Source organism: Amborella trichopoda, chromosome 3, assembly GCF_054954075.1.
Source record: "Amborella trichopoda isolate Santa Cruz 75 chromosome 3, AtrichopodaSantaCruz75HAP2 v2.0, whole genome shotgun sequence".
NCBI classification, from domain to species: Eukaryota; Viridiplantae; Streptophyta; class Magnoliopsida; order Amborellales; family Amborellaceae; genus Amborella; species Amborella trichopoda.
In genome coordinates, this window is record NC_142338.1 from 35,238,654 (window position 1) to 35,258,535 (window position 19,882).

General features: G+C 43.7%; 1 protein-coding gene across 1 annotated transcript in view; it reads left to right on the forward strand.

Moving 5' to 3' along the window:
• Positions 1-10,909: 10,909 nt before the first annotated feature.
• Positions 10,910-19,882, forward strand: part of LOC18422487 (uncharacterized) — a 34,918-nt gene continuing 25,945 nt past the window's right edge. The window contains 1 exon segment of the mRNA XM_020667379.2: positions 10,910-10,993. Within this exon segment, the coding sequence (XP_020523038.2) occupies positions 10,910-10,993 (84 nt within the window).

Sequence of the window (19,882 nt, forward strand, 5' to 3'; positions counted from 1 at the left end):
CGACAAGGTAGCCCAAGTTCCTGCCTTCAGGAACTAAGAACCTCTTGTGCTTGTATCACCTGATACGAGGCCATGACATGAGCGAATGCACTGGCTTTCACGAACTCTTGGCAAAGAAAATGCAGCAATGCCAGGAAGTGCATGGTAAACTAGAAGGACTCCCTCAAGTCCCTCTTCCACCAGTGCAAGGAGAACTCTCGACGCAAGCCCCAGGAAGAGCTGAGCTAGACCCTCTGCAGGCCCTCCTCGAGACAATGCTCCAACAAGGTCTCATCACTCCCAAGCCCGTCAGGCAGCCTAAGCACCTTGCCTAGGGTACATAAAACCTCTGGTGCCCATATCACCAAGTATGAGGCCACGAGCTGAAAGAATGCTCTGGGTTCGAAGCTACACTCACTCAGAAGGTGTAGGAAGGCCACATCATTTATGTCATTCTCCCAAAGCACGTTCAAGCCGTCACTCCCATCCAAAAGGAATCCCCACTACAGGACCCTTATGAGTATACACCGAACCCTTCAGAGCCCTCGACCTCTCAGCCGTGGGAAGTCTACCATGGGTGAAGTAGGCTCAAATCCCTGAAGCGTGAGGCAGTCCATCAAGCTAGGACTACTCATCAGCCCGATAAGGTGAACCGAACCCCTCCTCAAGGATCCAAAAGGAGACGAGCACCTAGGTCAGCTCACCAAAGGAACCACAACAGCCACCAATCGAGGAAGAGTTTCTTAGGCCCCTTCCTCCACTGCCAACCTTACAGGACTTCATCCCAGGCGCAACTCGCCTTTTCCTGTTGTCCAATCAAACGGATGTCCCCAAGTCATCAACATCTAGGGAGTTTTCCAATATGGGTGACGATGCAAAAAGCACCCCACAACAGTCAAAGCAGAGGCAAGACTTAAAATACCCCCTGCACACGTCCAATTCCGGCGATGACGTAAAAAGCTACCCGAAACATTCTAAGTCTTCTTCTTCTCCCTCCTCTTCTATTTCTTCCATAGGTGTAGCTCGACAGTGCCCAGACTTCGACACTCTGAATAGGGAGCTCAGAGGCACCAGCCTTAGCAGGTCGCAGTGAAAGCGCCTAAGAAAGATGCTGGCCCAGGGGGTTGGATTCTTTACAATCGTCGATGCCCTGTCAACCCAAGCCAGGACCGAGCCACCCTCAAGCTCCCCTTCCAAAGAGGCCTCCCACATGGTGCAGATCTTGGAAGTACCATCCAGTACGAGGCAAATGAACATGAGATAGGGGAAGAAGCTACAGCCCACACCTCAAAAGCTCAAGGTTCTCAAGTTTCTTGATCCTTCAGTTTTCCCTAAGCCCCAACTTCAAACCTCTACATCCCTAATAAAAATACCTATTGCCTCCCCATCAACCCAATCTGCACCGACTGAACAACAAAGTCAGCCAGTGTCACAAACTTAAACTCAACCAAAACCTGTTCCTAAGCCTACCCTACCACTTATACTAGTGACTGTATCAGGAACACAGAAGACTAATGAGGATAAAGTGAAATACGATGTAATTGGGCACTTGAGAAAGCTTCCAGCCCTTCTAAGTATCTATGATGCCCTTCTGCTATCTAGAGACTATCGTATGGCTCTGGTGCAAGCTCTTTCTAAGCCAGAGGTATACGAGACTGAAGTGGAGCCTATTGAGGCTGACCCAGCCATCCTAAGTGGGTGCTTGACAATCTCCTTTTCCAAAGACAACCTTCAGTTGAGAGGCAAATTCCACAATCGCCACCTATTTGTGAATGGTGAACTACACGCCTGCCCTATCAACCAGATCATGCTGGATGGAGGGTCAGCAGTCAACCTGATCCCAAGAAGGATCTTCACCCGATTAGGATTAGGATCTGACGACCTCACTCCTACCCACATCACTGTGAAAGGGTTCAACCAATCAAGAGAAAAGCCAGCTGGCGCAGTGCGTCTTCGCCTCAAGATCGGTGACCTCAATGATTACGCTCAGATTCATGTGATCGACATCGATATCACAACGTCCTGCTCTACCGCCCTTAGCTTCAAGATCGAGGGTGGTTCCTTCCACGCTCCACCAATGCTTCAAGTCCAGCCAAGATGGGAGACATCACACTGTCTATGCTGACAAATGACCGTTCCCTATAGCTAAAACTCAGAGGCTCCCGAAGAGGTACAGGCTGATAAGATGTAGCCCTCCGGTTCTCAGGAACAAGACCTCAAAGTAGAGCTAAGAAGTGAGGTTCGTAGCCTCCAGAATCAGTTGGACGTTATGCGTGCCACTTCAAAGCACTTGACGGAGTTTGTCCCTGAGACTAAGACTTATGACGAGCTCAAAAGCAATGCACCTCGAATCGAAGCCAAAGCGCCCCTAGATTGGAGTATTTACAGAAAACAGGCTCACCAAATCATGAGAACCATGAATTATGAACCCCTGTCGAATCAAACACTAAGGGGTGATGAAGCAGCTACTCCCCCATTCAAGGTCATTGAAGCCATGAAAACGGTCAAAATATGAAGCAAGGAGTGAGATATCCTTTTTCGTCTCACACTGTGAAAGGGTAAAAGCAATAAAACAGAAAGAAAAGGAGGAATAAAAGAGCCACGCACCACATTGAAATAAAAGAAGGAATTTTATTCATAAATCAAGAGAATATCACAAGAAGTGGCATACAAAGAAAGTAAAAGGAAAAGAGGGGCATTTTATTTGTATTGCCAAACGTTTGTGTACAACGAATGAAGAAGATTGCTCAGTTCTCAAAACTAAGCCGATGGTAGTTCTGTTGTGCCCATTTGATTCCATCCTTCATAATCACCACCTTGACCAGGGCAAACTTTCTAACCAAAGGAGGATATTCCCCACGTACCTCACGGGCCATAGTAAGCAAGCCTTCCAAATCATTGATGTTACATTTACGAATCGTCATGTCATCTTCATTTTCAAAACATGTGATTTCTTTAAATATCGAAGGAATCTCTGAGGGCAAAATCTCAAAATCTGGGTGAACGAACTGACGCATGAGGAAGTTGGTTTTAAGGTTACACAAGTGTGCCGTTGCAAAATCTGTGACATTCAAAGGCCTAGGGAAGAACTTAAGTAAGGGTCTGACAGAGGGATATTTCTCAATAGAAGTTGATTCTTCCAAATCCAAAACTGCCCTAGCCTGTTGAGCTATTTCAGTCACTTTCATTTTGAACAAGTCTGGACAAGGAACATTGAAGTCTAGGAGGTTGTCCATTATCCTCTTCTCCAAAAAGGGGAACATAATCAGCTCGAAGAAAGAAGCCCGACTGAAAAGTTGATAAGCACCTCTAAGAAGGTCATGTCCATTGTCCGCAAAAACATTACGTTGAGTGAGCCTGGTAACTTGCACAGGGAAAGCCATCACGGCCTGTGATACGACAAAGCCTCCACGAATGCGCCAAACGAGGGGATGAATAACTTGTTTCGAGAAGGAGGTGACTATAAAAGCTAAACCGATGATAGGTTCCCTTCGAGCAGAAATTGCGAGGCCCTCTCTCAAAGTTGCAAGAGTAAAAGCCCGGTTGCCCATTATTATTAAGTCGATGGGATCATAATCACCCCGAGAAGGCAGTGGTGTGCCACCACTCCTAGGAACAAGAGGTTGAGATGAGGGATGCGTTTCGTTAGGTTCAATTATCATCAACTCTCCCCTACTTTCGTCCACAGAGACCTTTTTCAAAGGGACTCGCATTTTGGAACCTTTCGAGGCCCTGGCTGGCTGTCGAGAAGACATCCGTTAAAAAGGATGTATCCAATCACCGTCTGTCCAATGAGATGGTATCGCCACGCGCAGAAGGCAGAACAATCATTGTCTTGCAACCAAGGGACCATCGTCGTCAGCAGAAGTAAAGCACTTGATGCTGCCTGCGCTCCAGCTATTCGCACGGGTCGAACGTGCGGCGTACCACATCCTTGGAAATCTGGGCACCCCGCCTGACAATCGCGACGTGGCCTATCCCCATGAGTGCGGAAGGTGACCGTTCACCATCTCACAGCCCTTTGTCTCCCAACCGTTGCAGGCATGTGACACGTCAGGTTCTCGTCGGCGCTTCCTCTCCTCGCCGGGAACTCACTCTTGACCACCGAGAATTCCCTCTGACCCTCTTATTTCCCCATTTCAATAGCCGGGAAAATCAAAAAAACCACCAAAATTCCCGTGGCCTGTGACCCTGCGGATCTCCCTTCTCCTTGTTTTTGCACTTTAGCAGTCTGCCACAAACTCATCGAAATTCCACTGAGTTTTCCAGTGAGCCCACTGCAACACCTCTTTCTTCCGATAACCAGAGGACCATCAGCTCCCCTGACTTCTCTACAACCTCCCTTTCAACCTCAGAACTATCGAAAAAGCACTTGAACTCTAGCAAAACACCACTGCGACTTTTGTAGCTTCACCGGAAAGGTCTCGGTGAGGCTCTGAGAAGGCTCGTTCCTTGCTTAGGAAGCCTTGGCACTCTCCGAAAACACTCGCGAGCACGTTGCAAAGGCCCACAATCTTCTGAAGCTCGCCAGAAAACCCTTGAAGGCCTATCTGCTGCAAATTTGGGCTGGGAAGTTCTAGCCGGGAAACTCTTGAAGGAAGCTCCGGCTCTCTCTCTCTAAAACTCCCTTCAAATGTTTTACCCTTTGGTATAACAGTGAAATGTGGTTTTCCCCCCTTTTTTATACTCAGCAGTGCCACAAACTGCCCCTCACAAGTTCGAAAACATGTTGCAGTCCTCATCTTCAGACGACAATAAGATCAGGCAGGGGTGGGTCAAGCTCGAGACCGGAAAGGGCCATCGTCGTGCGCTTCGTTCAAGGCCATCGCTGTACGCTTCATCGACGGTGTCTTTGTCAAGGGCTATCGTTGCACCCTTCATTGAGGTCTATCGTCGCTAGCCTTTCCTTAAGGGCTATCGTCGCACGCCTTCGTTAAGGGCTATCACCGCACGCCTTGGTCAAGGGCTATCGCCGCGCACCTTCATCAAGGGTTATCGTTGCACACTTCGTTAAGGATGTAGCACCATGTGCCTCACCTAGTGGCTAACATCGCTCGACCTTCGTCAAGGGCTTAACACCGCGAGCCCCATCCAGAACTTAACGTGGTACGCATGCCATGACACTCCCATCTGGACCTTTGTCCTGCATCTCCAGGAAGTTCATTCCCTGCACCCCAGTCTCGCTCTCCATGAGTCAAGTCTTTAGTTATGGCTTGGTTCCCAGGAGAGTCACTTTCCCTTATCACAACCACAGTCTAGTTGCATGATCTTAAACTGCATGATCCAAACTATATGGCCCTAAACTGTAGTGGATGTCTAGTTGCACGACCGTGGTCCGTGCTGCATGACCCTAAATTGCACAGCCGTGGTCCATGCCGCATGACCCTAAACTACACAGCCGTGGTCTGTGCTGCATGACCTTAAACTGCACAGCCATGGTCCATGCTGCATGACCCTAAACTGCCCAATCATGGTCCGTGCTGCATGACCCTAAACTGTACAACCGTGGTCCATGCTGCATGACCCTAAACTACATAGTCGTGGTCCATGTTGCATGACCTTAAACTACACAGCCATGGTCCATGCTGCATGACCTTAAACTCCACAGCCGTGGGCCATGCTGTATGACCTAAATCTGTATAGCCGTGGTCCGCGCTGCATGACTTTAAATTGCATAGCCATGGTCCAAACTATATGACCTTAAACTATAGCAGAGATCTAGTTGCACGACCTTAAACTGCCTAGTCCTAGTTGCATGACTTTAAACCGTATAGCCACGGTCTGAACTATATGTACATAAACCATTGTCTACGTCCTAGTTGCATGACATTAAGAGGTTCAGCATCATGGTCCAAACTATATGACCTTAAACTGTAGCGAAGGTCTAGTTGCACGACCTTAAACTTCCTGGTTCTAGTTGCATGACTTTAAACTGCGTAATCATGGTCCAAGCTATATGGCCTTAAACCATAGTGCGCATCCTAGCCACATGACATTAAACTACTATGCACAAGTCCTGGAGGCACGACCTTAAACTTGCCCCCACATATGCGCACAACCCCTTTACGTGTATATTCATGCACCCCTTCCCTAACCGACCTGCTCGTGTGCGCACACCACCTTCATTGCTTCTCCAGTGAACCCATTCACTTCACTACCATTATTCATCATTCTCCAGTGAGTCTCACCCATGCTCACAAAATGGCGAGCCATCTCGCCACTCATACTAGCCGTCAGCTAGTGGGTCACCACTTTTCACCCACCTTCCATACATCCTCCATCTTTCATGGGCAGCCTCGTACCATCTTTCCAAAGTGAGTCAAAACTGCCACCATACTCAATCCATGGCCTCCACAGATTGCCATTCATCACCACTACGGTTTAGTTATATGACCCTAACCTATAGTGCGTGTCCTAGCTGCATGATGATAAAAGGCTTCGTACAAGTCTCAAAGACATGACCCTAAACATGCCATCACAAAAAACGGGCATGGTGTACACTTGGACAAGGGAACGCCATGAGTAAAAATGACGGATGGACACGGTCACGAAACCATGAGTAAAAGAGTTTTGTGAAAGCAAAAACCCAGGCACAGTGAAAACCCCAAAAGGACACCATGAGTAAAAACGGATGAAAATGGTGGACATGGACTCAAGGTCATGGGTAAAAGAGCCCTAAAACAAAGGAAGTTGGTGAAAACCTTCTTCACAACGCCACTTCTCCTGTTAAAGTGAAAACCCGCAAAAGGCCGCTTAGACCAACAAAACAGGTTGACGTGACACCAACCTCAACCGACACACAATTGCCAAACAATCATAATTTTGGCTGGCGAGGTCTACCTAAACTCCTCAACTGCCAGCATCCAATCACAACACAAAATGGCTCATCCGGGAGTGAGAGCCTAATAACATCTCCCATGTTTCACCTCCAAAAACAACAAGAGTCCTTGAGGGTGAGGACGACGATCGAAAGATCCTTCTAAAATGCTAAAAGACCATCACAAAGGCAATAAACTGATGATGTCAGGGTTTAACCTGCCAAAGACTTCAGGGTAATGTCTCACCATGAGATCGCCTCGCCTAAAATCTTCCTTAATTGACAGGCCTAGATTTTGGGACATGCTGCTAAAGAGCCCCCGACTGGACTCGACAAGTTGGGCCCACGAAGTCGCCTCGCCAAACTTTCCTCTAGCTGACAAGTCTCGACTTTCGGGATAGGTCAGAAGCCCCCGATTGGACCCCTTTGGACGGGACCTACAGAGATACCCTTATCATCAAAAGCAAACCTGGTGCAGCAGCAAACAATGCCAACCAAAGCTTCATAGCAGTTGGCTCCAAATAGGCCCGATTCTGACCAATGAGGTTCCAACAAAATCCCCAAGCTGTCAGAATCACAAATAGTCCCTCAACGGTGATGACTTCGACATGATCCCTCAAGAGTCTCTTCTCCCCCTAAAGTCTCCACGGGTGGACTCAAACATTTGCGTCCAAACGTTTGAGCACCCTAGTTGCAACATTGCGTGAATCTCCTCAGCATTCACGTAGTCGTATGGCTAGCCAGAGGAAATTTCCTAAATGATTGTACTTCTCGCTTCACTCGAAGCACAACATTCGGCGGGGCATGCTGTTGAAAGTCATTTTTCATCATCATGGGTCCCCGTTCAGTAAAGCTTAACAAATAGTGGAAATTCCAACGGTCTCAAAATAGCCCCAGAACTGGCGAAGATCTTCATAAGGACTCTCAAAAATTTTGTCACATTCTGACATGTCTAAGGCAGTGCAGACTGAGAAACAATTTCGATAGAATCAGCCTCTAGCACCTTGAAACGGACCCCATAACTAGAGCTATAGTTTCAATCTCTCAATTTGCTTTGGGACCACCATCATTGGATCCGATACGGTTGAAAACCCTCAGGAGTCAAATTTCATCTTGAACGAACATTCCAACAAGAAGTTATAGGTAAAAGAGCAAAATAGGACGAGTCGCACGCTATTCCCGTGCGGCCACCCTGCAACTCAACTCCATTAAAGCGACAGTCACGAATGGTGACTTGCGACGCTTATATCTCCCTCGTTCGAGATCATATCACACTCAAATTTGATGGAGCGTGTTCGTCTCGTCAAGACGAGCATTTCAATATGTGGCACACCCCGCGACGACGCTCGAGCACGAAGAAAAGCTAGAGAAAAGTTGCTGATTTGTGAAGAAACTGCAAGAAAATCCGCAGCGTCGTGCCTTGCTCGAGCGGTCAAAACATGCAGCATGCAAACCCGATCGACACGAAACTAGTTCCATCGTGTGCGTGAGGTCTAACGCTATCTCTAGTCTGAACCCTGTAGATGATGGACGATCGAATTTTACACATGAAGCCGATGAAGTGACTGCAAATTCTTTCGCTGGAATTCCAGATCCTGGCCAAAACTCCAAAATTACAAAATCTTCGTCCAGGCACGAAATTGAGCTGCGTTTATTGGTTCGCAATTGTGACGGCATGCTCAGTGTGATCCAGTGAAAAAATCACAGAAAACATCAAGGAACGAACAAACAATCAATCCAAAGTTTCAAGATTCATTCAAATTTCAAGTCACATGATCGTGCCCTAAAAACATGATCCATGGCTCGAAGTTGGTATCAAATCGATCGCCATGCCGATCCCTATAAGAAAACAATCATCTTTCGATTAAACGAACATCCGAACAACCCCGGATCATCCATGAAAAATTATGCACGTTCTAAGGCCGCACAGGGACTGTCTTGGAATTCCACAACTTGTTAGGAAGGGGCAAATATGTCATTTTGCACCCTATTTTCTAATTTCTTTTAATTCAGTTAAATCTTAAGTTCTAGCAACTAGATTTAATTTTGATCAATCCACCCATGTTTGGGCACAATTCTATATATACCTCGCACCATCATTGTACGCAAAAAAGGCTGGACTTCACCAAAGAGAATTTTTAGTCAATAGAATTCCCTTTCCTTCTCATTGTTAGATTACGTTTGGAGAGAGAGAAACTTCTTGACCGGTACCCTGGGCTCAAGGTAAACCTTCTTTCTCTTCTTTTCTTTCTTCTTCTTCTTCTTCGTCTAAGCCTCCCTCAGAGGTCATGCACAATAGTGGTAGTCCCGAGCATGCCTCTTCCTCTCTCTTTTTTGTCCCTATGGCTTCACAGGTCGCTCATGGCAATGGCAGCGCCATGGGCGAGTTCCTTTCTCCCTTCTGTTAGTTTATCTCTATCTCTCAACGAGGCTTACAGACGGCGCTGCTCATCTCCATCTGCAGATGTATCCTCAACGCCTCAATGAAGAACACAAACATCAAAACTTATTGCCGCTTGTAGGGGTATCCCCCTGTTGCGTGCCAATCACAGACGACGATGCCCATCGCTGCCTGAGAGAGGTTGCGGCAACACCTATCGTCGTCTGTGAGCCTCCTTCACGCAGTCGATGCCTATCGCTGTTCGCGAGCTTCCTTCTTGCACTAGGTGCTTATCGCTGTCCACGAGCTTCCTTTTCCCGCTCGGTTCCTATCGCCTTCTGTGAGCTTCCTTGGTGCACTAGATGTCTATCATCGTCTGTGAGCTTCCTTTGTGTGTTCAGTGTCTATCGTCGTCCGTGAGCTTGCTTTACGCGCTCGGTGCCTATCGCCGTCCGCGAGCTTCCTTTGTGCGTTTGGTGCCTATCGCCACCCGCGAGCTTCCTTAGCGAGCTCGGGGCCTATCGTCGTCCGTAAGATTTCTTCGTGCGCTCGATGCCATCGTCTTGCGCTGGCTCTTCTTGCGTCTCACGCCTATCACCGTGCGCCTTGGCAAGGATTGTCACCACACGCCTCGCAAATGGCTATCACCGCGTGCTTCACTAGAGGCTATTGCCGCCTACGCAGGGGTGCATTGCCTTCTTGTGTGGCCCCAACAGCGATGCCTAGCACCGCCCGTAGTTCGCTGCTCGCCCTCTAACCGTGAGAAGTAGTGTCGCTGTCTAAGGGCCGTGACACTGCTACTCCACGGCTATGGGTTGACGTTTAGCTCTGTCAGAACCCGATTTCTTGGCCGTCTCGTGCATTTTCTTCATTCCCTTCTCACTTGACCGAGGGTGGGCTCAATCTAGGTTGTCATAGCGGTCTGGCTGTTAAACAGTATTGCCGTCGTGCGGGTCCTGAGTATCATGCCCGTCTTGCTGCCACACCAGATTAAGACAGTCATATCGACCTCGATTTCAAGTAGTATTGACGTCGCATCGGTCCAAAGTATCGTGCCCATCTTGCTACCACTCCGAATCGGTCATTACATTTGTCCAACTATCATGCTAGTCTTGTCCCCTTGTCGAGTACCCTCTTCTTTTCTCCTTTCATTCAAACCTTCCACTTCATCACCCTAACTTCTCACATTCTTAGCCATACAAATGTGCATTGCCCTAAGACAAGGGTGGGCCTTTCAACTCACTTGTCTTGCAAATTAACCGTAGTAGTATTGTGCAGAAAATAAGGAAATTGCAGGTCAAGGGAGGCGATTCCAAACCAGCTGAAGCAGCTGGGGGCTTTTTGTCTTGATCTAACAGGGCGCAAGCGCGAGTCAGCCCGAGTAAGTTACAGACCCAAGTGAGGTTGGTCCCTACCTCACACCCAAATTTCTCTCTCACTAGTTAGACACCTGCCCTTGTTTTGTGAACAAGGTTCTCGAGAGAGCAATCTCAGGTCTTGGGTCTTTCGAACCCGAGACACGTGTCACCTGATCACCTAAATTCGAGGAGGCGAGATCGAGGCACCTAACCAATGACTCCAAAATATGTCAAATTCTTCAGTATGGGCACAGTCCCTTACTCGTTTGATGTTATGCTTGAAAGAATATCACGATACGAGCCAGCCAAGGATCTCAAGAAGGAGAGGTGAACATGATCAATAAAAGTAACCCACTTGCAAACCATTAACAAGAAATGACCAAAATGCAGACTTTCACACCAAGGGAATTCACTCCCATTGATGAGTCAATGAGCAATGTCCTTAAGAAGCTGCTTAAGGTAAGGCTCATAGAAATACCGGCAAAATCCAAGATTCCTCCTTCCCATGGAGGTGATACATCTCGATGGAGCGATTGGCATCAAAACTATGCCCATATCAATGAGGAATGTTGAGCTTTCAGACATAGAGATCAAGTTCTCATCGATAACGACATGATGTTGATGGCAAAGAAGAATTAGAAACTCTAGATGTCTCGACAAAGAATATTGATGTCAACCTAATTAGCTCAGGAGAATCACAAGTTGTGCCCAAACCCAAAGAATATCCACAAAAGTCTTGGAGCACAAGAAGAAATTAACTGGAAAGTCCAGTAGATGAAGAACAAAACGAGCATAACCTCACTCAGGAGTTAATGACTAAAGATACTCAAGATCAAAGCAGTGAGGATGATCTTAGCTCCAAGCCCATAACCGAAGAAAGGAGAAAAGAAAGGGGTATCGCATATGGAATTCCACTCCAAGATACACTCTCAAAAGTGGCACAAGAAATTCCCATCATCAAGAGTCACACTATGGCATATGAACCCTTCAACTCGTACTTCCAAGTTAACATAATAAATGGTTCATATATGTGTGGCAACAAATCAAACTCGCAAGAGCAATATGAACTCGAGTATAAGCTCAACCAAGGTTTTGAAGCTATGGACTCCCAAGCCCATGACGACAAGAAAAACCTTAATTCTGGGATAATAACTCATGAGGGAGCGAATGAGCAAGTGCTAAAAGGAAGCCCTTCACCTCAAAACCTTGATGACCCACCTATGTAGGATCAATATGATGATGACGATCTGTTAGAAATTGATATGATCCAGATCAACGAGAAGAAATCATCTTCCAAACAAGGGGTCAACACCCCTAAGTCTCTCATTACGCTTCCAAACAAGGGGCCAACAACTCAAATATCAAAAGAAGTTGAACCTTTGAAAATTCTTAGGGTCCCACTTGAGCCACCTTCACCAGACTTCTTGGTCAACTCACTTATAGGGGATGAGGAGCCAAGATTAGAAGATTTAACCAAGTCATCTCTCGAGGTGAACGCAGTTAAAAATGATGGAGGAGCAAAGAGCCCAAATTTGACTATTCCCAAAGATTTGACATCGTCACTAGAGTTGATAAAGCTCGCACCTTTGGAAATTCTAAGGGGCCCACCTAAGCCATCTTCATAAGATTTCGAGAATGATCCACCAATCTGGGATCAAGAATTGGATATTGAAAATTCTACCATGTTACCTCCTCAAGAAGCAGGCTCTCTAAAAGTCATTAACGACATGAGCACAACTCCGATAACTGGAGCACCACCATATCAAGAGAATTTATTCTATGAAGAACAAGTTCCCAACGGAACAGAAAGCCCTTCAAGGGCAACCCCATCAAAATATTCAATAGGGGCAAACTCCTTTCATGAAGAGGATACAATAGGGGCAATTAGTGAGATTCAACCCTCATTTGTTAACTGTCAACGTGTTGTAAGGCCATCTAATACCAACTCAATCACTCCTCTTGTGCGAGAGTCTCACCTAAGCTCAAGTACTGAAAAGGAGCCTACCACCTTCGAAAAGCAATTCAAAATTTGCAATGAATTACTGAAAAGGAGCTAGGTGATCACTCGTCCTTTTGAAAATAACCAAATGAGGCATTCATGCCTCACACTTCAAGTACTCCATTAACGGGAAAACTCTGATGACCCTATCCGTTCATACAGAAGACTGAGGGATTAGGAAATTGAGAATAATTTTTAGTCTCAAAATCAAGGTTCAAGTGGAGCAGTTTAAAGGAAAAGCTCAACGGAGATTCTACAACCATTGTCAAAGAGATTTTGGATGCCAAACTGGGTCAAGGGAAATCAGAGGAAGACCGATATTAGAACTTCACTGCCACTTGGAGGAGGGAAAGATGATCAAATTCTCACATGATCTTAAGGCGAACTGCTATATAAGAAAAAAAGGGGCACCTTTAAATCTTCTTCTTCCCCCTCCTTTTCCTTTGTCATTCTTTTCTTCAAAAAAAAAAAAAAAACAAAAAAAAAAAAAAGAAAAAAGAAAAAACGGAATAAAGGAAAGAAAGAAAGAAAGAAAAGCAAATCTCATCCACTGGGCTAAAATCCAAAAGGATTCATAAGCGTTGGAAAAAATTTCACTGGGGTGAAAGTCTGAAAGGAACCCCGGGGTGATGAGAAAATAAATAAAAAAATCTCATCCACTAGGCTAAAAATCGGAAAGAATTCCTTAGCGTTGGAAAAAATGTCACCAGGATGAAAATCCGAAAAGAACCATAGGGTGATGAGATATAAGCAGGAATTCTTCCTTCTATTCTCCAAAGTCTTTTCTCTCTAAATATCTTCTCTTCCTCCCCCTAAGTCAAAGTGGTGTTAAAAGAAAATCAATAAGCATTAGCCTGACGGAAAATTGTTAAGCACCTAGATCGTCTGAAACTTCAAAAGGTGAGTGGTGAAAGAATGAAATCGGAAATCCAAAGAGATTCCGAACACCCAGGGGCGGTGTCTTGTATTTTCAAGACTCTGTTTCACTTGAAACTCCAGAGAATGTTGGAAGATAAAAAAATAATTGATGATTCTTCGTCCTGAAGATTCAAGCAAGGAACCGATACACTCATATAGGGTCCACCAAAGGGGTCACAAGTGGTTAAACTATAAGACCTACATTAAAAGAAAACCACCGCCCAACAGGGGCAGCAAAATAATAATAACAATAATAATAATAAATAAGAATAATAACTTCACAGTTGTATGAGTATAACTGCCGACTACACCGTCCATCGCTGCATGACGTTAAACTGCTTAGATGGCTCTATGGTTGCAGGAGTTAAAACTACTAACCAAAATTTATTTTTCAAAATATCGTTCTCATTTCAAAAATTTTCACTATATGTCTTGTGTTTTCGAAGACCTTAATTCCTTTGTTCAAATTGTAACCTGTCCAAGTTCTGGGTTCTATTTCAAATCTCCCTCTACTTTCAAAATTTCTAAAATATCTTTTAAAATGAAGGGGCTTGGATACCCGTATATGATGATCACCGCGTTGCTGCCTCATCTCTCTCTTCAGAATTGACTTGGCCAAACCTTTTTCCAAATAGAAAAAACCTATAGAAAGCCTTAGGAAACCCTAGGAAATCAAAGAAAATGTCAAGTTTAAGAATTTAAAATTGTGAAAACCCTGGAAGTTAAGTGGCATGGCCAGAAAATCCAACTCGAGTTTCAAGCTTGTGTAACTCGCTGACATCTCACCCCGAAAACCCTAGGATGAAAATGCCTTAGGTGGGTGAGCTCGAGAGCGCAATGACTTGGAAGGATTAGTTGGTGCGCCCTGTGACCATGTAACATCAACATGAAATTTAAAATGTCTGCATTATTTTGTCGTTCACTTGGCACTCGAAGGACAAGGAACGCCACCATATTTGTGGCTCACTTGCCCCTCGAAGGACAGGGAATGCCAAAGTATCTACTTCTTTGTCACCACCTGTCACTCAAAAAACAGGGAGTGCCAAAGAAGGGCAATTGTAGACACCTCATTTTAAATCTGGCAAATTCTGTGGTTTTTCTGAACTTTTAGAACTACATTATCCTAGTAAACCCCCCAAACTATAGTCAACACTGCCTACCCAATGATCCAGAATCATTTTGCCTACCTGAAACCAAGAATTCTGCAGATACTATGTTTTCACCAAGAATCCTATAGACGCCTAATTTTACCAAAATAATCACCAAAAATAGTAAAATAACTCTTTTTTACCCAGATTTTCTCTGGGAGCTTCACAACAACCTGAGCTACAAACTTGACCAAAGAAATTTCAGTTTTGGACAATTTTTATCTAGGCGACACTGGCAGTGTCGTCCAGCCCAGACTAGGAGACATCACTTGTGTTGCTCATCAGTGTGGGCGACGCCACCAGTGTCAGTCGGGTGACACCACCAGTGTCGCCCAACCCATTTTGATCAGAAATGGTCAAGTTTTTGCAGGTCTGCTTAAGGATTAGTGCTGAATAGTCCTAAGTGAGCAACACTTCCATTATTGCCCAACCTAGACAGTGTCACCCAAACCAGACTACCCAGACCAGACTACCCAGACCAGACTACCTAGACCAGACCAAACTAAACTACCCAGACTACTCAGACCAGACCAGACCAGACTAGACTACCCCGACTACCCAGACCAAACTACCAAGACCAGACTACCCAGAAATGGCAGTTTCCGCCTTCCAGAGGTTCCTCAGCTGTGTGGGCCAAGTTTCCCGAAATTTAGCCCAATTTGGCTGGGCGACCCAGGACTCCCGGAATAGCAGTTTGGGGGTGGAATTTTGTTGGTGATGGTAAGTTGCTCTTTCCAGTTGATCCCCTATCTATATAATCGAATTTTCGTGACTTTTGTGGGAGGGGGCTGCTCAGAGAAAGCTTAAGTCAAAAATAAAATCCTAACTTTGAACCCTAAGTCTGAAAACCCTAAACCATTAAAGCTTAGACCTAGAAACCCTAGCCTTTTAAGCCATCCTTTCAGAAATGCATTTCAACTAAACTAAGGTCTGGTCAACACGCCCATTCAACTAGGCTAATACCTGATCAACATCTACAGAAAGAGAGGCAAAGAGGACACCGGTTCTGATACGGGGGAGCCCTCGAAGACTCGGGAGTCCCAGGCCATCTGGTCCGGTTTGGTATACTTTTTTACTTTTCCTTGCTTCCTTTTTTGCTTTAATTCATTTTAATTAAATTAGGCTAACTTTATTGCTTCTTTATAGTGTTTCAAAGTTCGGATCATGCTGGGGCTGCCACTGATCTGAGAGCAAGTCAACGTGTCTCTGAGCAGATCTGGCCTCATATCAGAATTCAATTTTTCCCATATTCTCTATCACTTTTTTTTAAAATTAGTTTGTAGTGTTTAGATACGAGGGATCTTCCTCTGAAGATCTGTTTGATTTTGCATCGTAAATAATATATACAAGTGATTCAATGCAACAATTGTATTATAGTTTGGTAAAACAATGTAGTGCCTTAATCTCAACCATGGGATTGATTTAAATCCAATGGTTACGAAGTGCCTACCAAATAAAAAAATTAAGAGTATCAAAATTCAATCTCCCGCTCTGCTACCAAACTTCCCCTCTTTGTTTCCAGCCACCAAAGAGAGAGAGAGAGAGAGTGAGTGAGTGAGTTTGAAGTCTTTAGACTTGAATCCCACATTGGCAATACGACCAAGAAAAGGGCACCGACGACTCTTTAAATAGGAATCATGCACAATGAATGCCACATATGAGTTCGAGCACCCCGCTTGCTAGGCGCTGGGACCAAAAAATAAAAAATTTTCAAATAAATAAGTTACAAAAATTTAGACCTTCTATTTTGGCCTTGTTCAGAGAACCGCCCTGAACCGGCTAGTTCATGGTTCTCGATATTTATTGGATTTCAAATCAGCCAGACCAATTTTCGATCCATATTAGCCTGTTTCGATCCGGATCACCGATTTTTAAAACATCAGTTTACACTTAATAATTGTTTGGTCATGCTTGTAGCAACATAAAATTTGCCTCTATGTCATATGTATTGCTCTGTACATGTCTGCTAGAAACAATTGTAGTCGCGGAAGTGATAGAGGTGATTGACGAAGCCTGAGTGCTCAATGTAGCTTCTTTGACATGGAAGTCCTCCAATGCATCGTCAATGATAGGGTTATGGTATGATAGATCGATGCCTGACCTAAATGATGGGTACTTGAATTTGTTAGATTATTGCACGAGAGTTCATTATATTGGGATGTCATAAAAGTTTCTGGAAAAAATTGGTTCAATTGATCCATTATCCATGGATCATGCATGGATGTGTTTACTATCTTGTTCTTTATCTTGATTCCATTTTCTTCATGGCTATTGGCTCCTTACTTGATCATGGTTATCCTTCCATCAATATGCATTTCTTTGCAGTCACATGTTTAAATAAACCAAGATTAAACAACATGACTATTTTGTTATTTTTGTTAATAGTAACTATAGCAATATTCCAATTTTGATGACACACACACACACACACATATATATATATATATATATATATATATATATATATATATATATGTGTGTGTGTGTGTGTGTGTGTGTGTGTGTGTGCATGCATACGTTCTTGCATTTGTGCATTGTGAGTCGGCCAACCTATTGAATAGATGGATGGCGTAGATTCAATATGAGCAAATGCCTGTGTATGGGCACCTTCTAATTTTTAATTTTTCTCTTATAAATCCTTTTGAGCTTAAATTTTGTGGAGAAGTGCACGACACTTGTGCGCACATGAAAATATTACACAAATCATGCACAATATAAAAATGACAAAAATGCCCCAACAACATCGATAAACATCGGCAGTTCAGATTATTAAATATGGTCCTGTCTGTATTGTAGCATAGGTTGGCTGGCTCACATAATCAAGTTCCTATATACACACAAATACATACACCAAGACAATTGACTTTGAATTAATAGTAAATTTTTTTACATGGTTGCAATAGCAATAGTTATTAAAAGTTGGAAAAGGACCAAAAAATATTTTCTGCAATGAGCTGCACAAAACATCCTGTTGTTTTATTCCGGACTAAGGCCTGATGGCAACAAAACCACTACTCTTAGCACCTTCCTTCACTAAGGCATCTACAACTGGAGTAGACCTAGTAGCTTGAAGCTAGGGTTTAGCAAAGAAGAAGATAGGAAAGGTCCAAAATTAGAGAAAGACTAAAAAGCCCGAGATAAAAAGAGCACTTGCTGCTCTAGGGTTCTGAATAGAAATCCATTACATAATTCATCATTATGCTTGAGTACATCTTTTATATAAGAAAACAAGACTTAATCATGGTCATCCATCTAATCTAATTATGACCCTTTATTAAAGACTTTAAGTGAATAAAAAGACATAAAAGAATATAGAAATTACTACTTATGCCCATAAGTGAATAAAAAGACTCAAGAAATAAATATAAGACGTAAAAGGATAGACCCAATAACAATTTAAACTTGTCTCTCTTATCTAGATACTCGAGAGAAATATTCTAGGCTGCATTAGTCCCCTCTTCCTCAAAATAATTCACCTTCAAATTTGATAGCTTGTTGTCTGAGGTATCACCACGATATGGAATGAGATGCTTGAATTAAAAACATCAGAAATGTGAATATGGCTAGGAAGCTTCGATTTGTAGGCATTGTCAGTACTATTATGCACTACTTCACACAATCCAATTTGCGTTGGCTCAACTTATGATAATGATATTCAGAACAACTTGGTGTGGAACCATGAACAACATAGGAGGGAAGCGTCTTGAATCACTTCTAATCGTATGTCCTTGAAGATATCCATCCAAAATAACTTTGTAGGAAATCTCTCCTCAATGACTTGTAAGCTTGAGAATTGAATGTGTCAGAAGAAGATTGCCAATCTTGCAATGAATTGATGAGTGAAATGCCAGTGTAGAGATTATAGCCAAACACATGTTTCACAGCTTTAGCATAGGCCTGCTTAACTGCTTTCATACTCTCCAATCATCTACTACACCATTTTGATGTAACAATACTACCAAGTGTATATTGAAAAGACCAAACCTAGAATTTTCATCTCTTAGAAACATTGTAACTCAACTGTAAAGAAATACAATTCAAAATAAGTAGAGATCAATGTTTTCCAGTTCATGGTGCCTCTCATATACATCTTATCCATAATATTTTGTGTACATTCAAAAGTAGCACTTCTGCAATGCAAGTGCACAACACTATTGATCATAAACATAGCTAAGAAAAACTCTTCTCTTAGAATGCAAGAAAAGCTTTGAACTCTGAGGCTTGCTCTTGCTGAATTGTTTGAGGCCGAGATGCAAATACTAGGTTTCTTAGATTTAGGTTTCAGGGGAAGATGATAAGGAATGGATTTGGTTCTTCCATCAAAGCAAAGTGATGACTCAGCCAGAATTCTCTCAAAGAGAAAGATTTCAGCCTTGGGTGAGCATATCCAATGTTAAAACTTAAAAAATGGCACCTAAGAGTTTAGGGTAAAATCCCTTGAGCTCTTTGGTGTGAATATCGTGCGACACCCTAAATTCAGGTAATACTCAAAGAAGAACAACATCATTATTATTACCTCTGTCAACACCATCATTTTTCTCTCTAATTCCTTCAAGGAAAAAGACATTAGTTATACCCATTTTCTTAGAAGCAAGTTTGTAGCTCTCACCCAATTCTTCATCAAGGAAAGGCACACCCATAAAATCCTCTCCAATTGTAGGATTTTCTTCTTAATCCTAGTTATGAATTGGATCACCATTAAAGCTATGATCACCCAATTCTTTCGTAATACCCAAATCTTCATATAGGTACTTGCCAAAGGCTGGTGGTAAGTCCCAGTCCACAACGTACTGATCTTTAGATCCATATGATAAGAACAAAGTTTCTTCATGCTTGTCCTTAGATAAACTTCTATAAAATTGCGATCTCAACCTTGAGACTGGTTTTACACCTCTTATTGTCCCTATCTATATGAACAACTATCTCTCTCCTTAGAGCTTGAACATTTGTGGCAAACGTAGAGCTAGAGTTCGACCAATCTCCTCAGATGTGCAATCCCTCTCATGAACAAAGTTTCAGTGGCCCCTAGGCGGCCGGCTTGGCGTCCAGAACCTTAGGCACCCTTTAGTACAATTATTTTAGATATATACATATATGTGTTGTTCAAACGCACATATACAAATCAAGATGGTAGATATGAAATACAAATCTACAAAAGAAAGAGTGAGTAGATCTGCATTTCTCCGATCATCATCGCTTGCATCTGCATATGAATTGAGGTCGTCATCATCAGAATCGTCACCCTCTTCTATATATTGCTCTTCTTTCTTAGTTTCTTTTGAA